Source organism: Sinocyclocheilus anshuiensis, unplaced genomic scaffold (genome assembly GCF_001515605.1).
Source record: "Sinocyclocheilus anshuiensis isolate Anshui unplaced genomic scaffold, SAMN03320099.WGS_v1.1 scaffold64, whole genome shotgun sequence".
Lineage (NCBI taxonomy): Eukaryota > Metazoa > Chordata > Actinopteri > Cypriniformes > Cyprinidae > Sinocyclocheilus > Sinocyclocheilus anshuiensis.
The window spans coordinates 902,767-910,263 of record NW_015557063.1 but is presented as its reverse complement, the minus strand read 5'-3'; the positions used below and the strand labels follow the sequence as shown (position 1 = coordinate 910,263).

The window sequence follows — 7,497 nt, the reverse complement described above, 5'->3', positions numbered from 1 at the left end:
CTTGTCTCCTCTGAGGCTGGGACTCTAAATAGTGTTCTGTGCTCGTCTGTGCAGCCAAAGACAGAACAGTTAGAATGTTTTGCTCAAACTTTCGCCATGGCAATAGAACTGGTACACCGTTGTCGCTTGCAAAAACACAATAACGGCGCCGTGGGTGTAAACTAACAGATTAAGGGGCTATGGTAAGGGGCATGATATTTCCCGACCAGGCGCCGAGTGCTGCCAATCACAACACACACCGGCCCAGCTAACCAATCACAGCACATTTTGTAATTTAGAAGGCGGGCCTTCATTTGATACAGGAACTATTCAAGCCGTTCATGCCAGACTGGGGAGAGAGGTGTTGTAATAATGTCAAATATGTGAAAAATAATGTGTTTTTCGAACAACCTAGTATGAGAGCCTGTTCTAGTACACCCCCAAAACAAAATCAAGACTTTGTAAAAGAGCGTAATAGGACCCCTTTAAGTGCATTCTCACAAGTGTGTGACCTTCACCATACTAACCCGTGTGAACTTGGAACACATTTCTTCAGCCTCTTTGATAAGTCCAGCCTTGAGCAAATACTTGGCACACTTGGAGTTGATGAAGCGGTCAGCGGTGTCCAGAGCCTGGGCCTCATCCATCCAGCGAGCAGCTTCACGGATGTTACCCGCATGCTTTCAAGAGAACAAGGCATGGAAAACAAAATAAATTCTCTCAAGTCTCTCATTTCTTTTACCTCAGGCTGTTTCAACGACCTGAGTGCGTTTACCTTGTATATCTTCGCCTTGATGAGGAAGAGCTCTATTAGGGTGGGGGTGCTTTCAATGGCTGTGTTGATGTATTCGAGGGCAAGAGTCTGTTTGCCGATATGGTTGAAATGCTGGGCAAGGAAATACTGAACCCACAGTAAAGTAGTGGGTGGCTCTGTCTTCCCATCATCTACAAATTCAGCATCACATGTCCACAGTGAGAACTTTGGTACCATTACTGCAACTGCTATCCGTCATTAAAATCTGTTCACATGTACTCACCATTTTGGTTGAACATATTACAAGCTCTCAAACTTTTTTCATAGCCCACAACTAATTCCTCAATTATTGCTACCTGCAGAAGACAGGAAGACGTTATAAAAAAGGTGTCTTTTCTTATATGTTTAAGTCCAGAAGAAACTTCTACACATTTTCTTGGTCACATCGCCCATCTCACCTTGTCTTTAAGGTGGTAGAGTGATTTCAGTGTGGTAAAGACAGGCGGGCATCCTTTGCTGAAGTTCATCCTCAGGTAGCGATCCAAACACTCTCTAAACTTCTCACCTGGGAGAGCCAAATGCGGTCACATACACAGACACATTATGAGAGCATAACAGCCCTATTGATTTGACAAGACTGGCGCTGACCTGTGAGGAAGTTGAGAGGAAGTCTTCTTGGCACCAGGCCTTTAGGATACTTAACCCAGGCATCTTCATAGATTTTCTGCTTCCCCTCAACACTCTCTGAGAGCAGTATGACATAGTATCAGGGATTAATAGAAATGAAAATCAGCCAAGATTTGTGTCCAGAAAAATGTATATTTACTTGGTTTGAGTGCTTTCTCTAGCCCTTGATAATAGCTCCAGTTCTCAGGGTTTCTCTCCAGCAGTCGGTGGTAGACCTCCGTAGCTTCACCAGCCCGATCTAACTTGAGAAGCAGCTCTCCTACACACATATCAACATACGTTGCTTTAAAGAAACGGCGACAGCAGAGGATAAACGAGTTCATGACACACATAAGGATGTCAACGCAGAAAATATACAATTAACATAAAAATTCTGTTATTTTGTTTAAATAAAAAATAAACTACCATTCAAAAGTTTGGGTCAACAATTCTTTTTGAAAGAAATTAATACTTTTATTAACCACGGACACATGAAAATTGGTGGTACATACATTAAACATTTTTACAAAAGATTACTATTTCAAATAAATGCTATTCATCTACTCATTTTATCCTACAATTGTACCAGTTTCCACAAAAATATTCAGCAGCACAACTGTTTTCAATATTAATAATTAAGGGTGCTCCGATCAGGATTTTTGGGCAGATCACCGATTGTCGATCACAGGAAGCAGTATCTGCCGATACCAATCTTTTTGAAGCTTTCTTTTTATCATTTAGAGTCATTTATAGTGATGCTCCAGTCAGGATTTTTACAGCCATTCATTCAGGGCCTGAATTTCATTTTTGAAAATGGAAGGAATTCCCCTCTTAGGTGACTCTTGTGGAGGGGGGCTTTTTTTGTTTTTTTTACATTTTTCAAAAATAGGGTACCTATTAAGCTCACATACCCATTAAGCACACTTCCATTTTTGAGCTCAGATTATAAAAAGAAAAAATAATGTATTATCCTACATGATGTCTTAACCAATTGATGTGTTTGTTACCACATAGGCCTATATAATTATCTCACCTAAATGTTTGATCATGCAGTGCATTTTTGTTTTTACAATGGGGCAATTGTTGCACAACAGCTTACACACAGCACAAGCCAGATTTCGTGAGCTGTATGTGAGGCGGCCTCATGCCAAGTTCACACATACTCCGTTTGCAGTGCGCATGCAGTCCATTTGCAGTATGTAAGCGGTGCAGAAGCAGCACGGACTCATACTGTGCTTTCACACAGAGGTCGGCTACTGATCCGTGGCTGTTTGCCACAAACACAACATTTATCCTTTTTGATTTCAAATCCAAACGCGGTTACTAAAAATGCTTTTTGAGCATTGTGATTCTGTTTTTACACAGTACAGTAATACAATCTTTCATAGACGTGTTTAAAGGGGTCCTGTTATGCTTTTTCACTTTTTCAACATTAGTTGCAGTGCGTGTGCAGTCTGTGTGCAGTGCGTGTGCAGTGCGTGTGCAGTGCGTGTGCAGTCTGTGTGCAGTGCGTGTGCAGTGCGTGTGCAGTGCGTGTGCAGTCTGTGTGCAGTGCGTGTGCAGTGCGTGTGCAGTGCGTGTGCAGTCTGTGTGCAGTGCGTGTGCAGTGCGTGTGCAGTGCGTGTGCAGTCTGTGTGCAGTGCGTGTGCAGTGCGTGTGCAGTGCGTGTGCAGTCTGTGTGCAGTGCGTGTGCAGTGCGTGTGCAGTGCGTGTGCAGTCTGTGTGCAGTGCGTGTGCAGTGCGTGTGCAGTGCGTGTGCAGTCTGTGTGCAGTGCGTGTGCAGTGCGTGTGCAGTGCGTGTGCAGTCTGTGTGCAGTGCGTGTGCAGTGCGTGTGCAGTGCGTGTGCAGTCTGTGTGCAGTGCGTGTGCAGTGCGTGTGCAGTGCGTGTGCAGTCTGTGTGCAGTGCGTGTGCAGTGCGTGTGCAGTGCGTGTGCAGTCTGTGTGCAGTGCGTGTGCAGTGCGTGTGCAGTGCGTGTGCAGTCTGTGTGCAGTGCGTGTGCAGTGCGTGTGCAGTGCGTGTGCAGTCTGTGTGCAGTGCGTGTGCAGTGCGTGTGCAGTGCGTGTGCAGTCTGTGTGCAGTGCGTGTGCAGTGCGTGTGCAGTGCGTGTGCAGTCTGTGTGCAGTGCGTGTGCAGTGCGTGTGCAGTGCGTGTGCAGTCTGTGTGCAGTGCGTGTGCAGTGCGTGTGCAGTGCGTGTGCAGTCTGTGTGCAGTGCGTGTGCAGTGCGTGTGCAGTCTGTGTGCAGTGCGTGTGCAGTCTGTGTGCGATGTAAGCGGTGCAGAAGCAGCACAGACTTGTGCTTTCACACAGAGGTCCACTACTGATCCGCGGCTGTTTTTTGTTACTGAAAATGCTTTTTGAGCATTGTGATTCTGTTTTTACACAGTACAGTAATACAATCTTTCATAGACGTGTTTAAAGGGGTCCTGTTATGCTTTTTCACTTTTTCAACATTAGTTAGTCGCTGTTTGAGCTGTTTGAGCATAAAAAAGATCTGCAAAGTTACAAAGCTCAAAGCCCAGTTCAAAAGGAGTTAACAGAAATAACAGAAATCACTTTTCAAAAACTACAACGAACGACTTGTTTGGACTACAACACATATTTTCCGGGATTTGTGATATCACAAATATCGACGAATGGGACGAGACCTGGTTGAGCTGCACTAGAGAAGGCAACGAGTGTTATCACTACACTAAAGCTCGCAGGCGGCTATGGTAAGGGGCATGATATTTCCCGACCAGGCGCCGAGTGCTGCCAATCACAACACACACTGGCCCAGCTAACCAATCACAGCACATTTCGTATTTCAGAAGGCGGGCCTTCATTTGATACAGGAACTATTCGAGCCGTTCATGCCAGACTGGGGAGAGAGGTGTTGTAATAATGTCAAATATGTGAAAAATAATGTGTTTTTCGAACAACCTAGTATGAGAGCCTGTTCTAGTACACCCCCAAAACAAAATCAAGACTTTGTAAAAGAGCATAATAGGACCCCTTTAAACGCAATAAATATAAGCAAGAGTATGTGTGAACCTGGAGTTATGTGTGTGTGCTTTGAGTGTGCATGAGCGCACCGTCTCTAGGCGAGCACGCAAGTGCTGAATTGAACACTGGCAAGAATTAAAAAGAAATGAAAATTATAAACTTTAGTGACGATGCAACACTGCCTCGATTGTGCAAGTGACAATTCCTGCGTGAACTGTGCAGCTCACTTATTGTGCAGACGCGATGTGCTGATTTGAAGCCATTTGCACATTTAGAGAAGGAAAGATAGAGCGCACGGTGATTCACTCACGCTGTTTGTGAAATTACATCTCACAGAAAGTTTTCAAATGACTTTGTAAGTTATTTACTGAAGAAATATCAACTGATATAAAAAAACACACCTCGTGTCTCCTCTACAGCCAATTTGTCACAGATCTGTTTTTCATAGTTGGTCAGGTGATCGAGGGCTTCTTTGCTAAGCCCGGCCTCCCTCAACAGCTGATTCTGATAAAGCAACAGCTCACTGTACTCGTAATCCACTTTATCTGGAGATGTCTGAAACACAATCAACAACAAACCTCAGTGGCATCCAAAAACAAATACTTGGTGGTATCCACTACTAAGCTATCTGCAACAATAAACTTAGTGTAGATGACAACTGACAGGAAGCAGTGAAAAATATACCTGTTGTGTTTTGCGGAACTCCTCCACGATCTTAGCAGCCATCTCATAATCTTCCAGAAGGTGGTATGCAATGGCATAACCGATCCAGGAGGCTCTTTGAGCCGGCCGCAACTGCAGTAACTGGTACCTGGTCTCCTGTGATAGACGAAATGTTACAAATTATATTATGACCATAACAATTTGAGTGAAAGGATGCCTTTGGAAAAAATAATATTTTTACTGGCTTGCACCATGGAACATTGTAGTTTTCTAACACATGGAAGCACTTACATTCAAAATAACTTACCCTGTAACCTTCGAGGTCCCTCATTTGGATCTGCAGCAGTGAGAGATCTCTGAGGATTTGCAGATTGTCTTTGTCCCATTTAAGAGCATTCCTGTAGCACTTGATGGCCTCGTCATACTTCTTATCTGAGCGCTGAAGCAAACCATACACGTGCCAACCTGAAGATAATTTAAGGACAGGAAACAGCACTGTGCCTAGGGCTGTACGATTTGGCGGAAAAATAAACAAATTTATATTTTTCTGCGATTTAAAGGGGACATCAGATGCAAAATTCACTTTTACATGGTGTTTGCATATAAATGTGTCTTGTGTAGACACAATTATCAATTAAAGAGACATGCATCAAAACGGGTCGCTGTGAACAGAGCTTTTTTTGACAAGGTAAAATGGGTGTTGTTTTACATGACCACTGAGGAATTTTAGACATTTCATGAAGACCCTAAAGAATCATACCAACTTGTGGAAAATGGGCGTCCGATTTCCCCTTAAAAGGCACAATATGTAATTTTCGCCGCTAGAGGGCGTGTATTCAAAATAAACAAATAGACAAAGGCGTAGTTTGATGACACCTTGACTGAGTGTGGAATCATGGGAGTTGCAGTCTTCATCCCCACAGCCGATGCAATCCGATGGGACTCGGGCAGAAATCATGTTCATGGATGAGCTAATGATTTATTAACGTAGTAGAATGAAGCAGGGTGAGGCTGAAAGCCATCGAAGCGAAACGAGGCCGCTGAACGAGCGTGACACACGGCTCGAAAGCAGCGGAGCTTTTATTATGCCACAGTCGACCGCTTCCGCTCCTTCTGGTCGTGCGTATGTGGGGAAAAAAAGCAGCGCTGTTTTATCATACTAGATTCATTTGAAAGTTCTGTTATAATGCTACTCTGTGCGGTCGTCACCGGTCTATTAAAACGCATTAAAGGGTCTTTGGTGTTTCCATGTTTTCTACAAAACAAAACCAGAAATCGAGGGGTTATGACGTCATTGGCAGGCGACACAATGACACTATGGACACGGTCCGTGTCACTAGTTAAAATTGCTTATTTCTCTGGATTTAAACATTCTTCGAAACATTTGGGATAATGCAAGTTAGTCAGCAAAATATATAACACTGTTCTAGTGGTTTTTGGATATTTTAATAAAACAAATCTTACATATTGTGCCTTTAAAATGTGGTAAGGTTAAAAACAATAAAAAGCTCTCATGACTGAGGTGAGACCCTTGAGCAAGGCACCGAACCCCCAACTGCTCCCCGGGAGCCGTAGCACATGGCTGCCCACTGCTCCGGGTGTGTGTTCACGGTGTGTGTGTGTTCACTACTGTGTGTGTGCACTTGGATGGGTTAAATGCAGAGCACAATTTCCGAGTATTGGACACCATACTTGGCCACACATCACATCACTTTAACATCACTTTAACAGTTGTGCACAGATATTACTCATTATTCTTTTGACAACGCTTTTTATGAATCTACTGACAGTGGAAAAAGGATACAGACATGACTCTTCAGATCATTTCGTAAGCCACGTCGCACTAGGTCATATGCCTCCTCCTTTCGGCCCAAGCAGTTCAGAGTCAGTCCTTTCATTGCAAGGGTCTCTGCGGGATGGGAAAAAAAGATATCATCATGCGCTCAACAAATTTAATTAGTCAAAATGATGAGAAAGTGAAGTAATGAATGTCTGAGAATGGGCTTACCTCCGTGTTCGGCGAACTTCGGGTTGGACAGGATCTGTTTGCAAAACTTGAGCCCATTTCTGTACTGCTTGTGTTCATAGCATCTCTGCAAGACATAAAATGGAAAATGCAAGCTAATAATAACACTTTCACTGCGCATTAGGCAAAATGAAAGTAGGGTTAAGGTGTGTGGTTAGCGATGTACATCTTCCGAACACTTCAAATCACCTTCAAAACCACATAGAAATAAGTGTGAGACACATCACGATTCCAAATATAAAATCAGGACACTCAGTGTACAAGTGTGAATCACCTTAGCACTCTGTAGAAGACGATGCAAAGGCAAAAGGAGATCATTAACTCCTGCAAAGACATGAGCTGGATAATCAAGATATCAGTGCTAGAAAGGAATCTGACGCACCTCTTGTCGCAATAATATCCTCCAACTGTATGGAATCATAGT

At 43.6% G+C, this 7,497-nt stretch overlaps 1 protein-coding gene across 1 annotated transcript in view; it reads right to left on the bottom strand.

Moving 5' to 3' along the window:
- Positions 1–7,497, bottom strand: part of naa15a (N-alpha-acetyltransferase 15, NatA auxiliary subunit a) — a 20,697-nt gene that overhangs the window by 10,039 nt on the left and 3,161 nt on the right. Inside the window, exons 2-12 of the mRNA XM_016471064.1 lie at positions 7,056–7,140; positions 6,852–6,956; positions 5,355–5,512; positions 5,069–5,203; positions 4,786–4,939; positions 1,560–1,679; positions 1,382–1,477; positions 1,192–1,298; positions 1,017–1,089; positions 755–924; positions 507–659 (exon numbers count right to left, since the gene is read on the bottom strand). Of these exons, the coding sequence (XP_016326550.1) occupies positions 507–659; positions 755–924; positions 1,017–1,089; positions 1,192–1,298; positions 1,382–1,477; positions 1,560–1,679; positions 4,786–4,939; positions 5,069–5,203; positions 5,355–5,512; positions 6,852–6,956; positions 7,056–7,140 (1,356 nt within the window). The remainder of the gene's footprint in view (positions 1–506; positions 660–754; positions 925–1,016; positions 1,090–1,191; positions 1,299–1,381; positions 1,478–1,559; positions 1,680–4,785; positions 4,940–5,068; positions 5,204–5,354; positions 5,513–6,851; positions 6,957–7,055; positions 7,141–7,497) is intronic.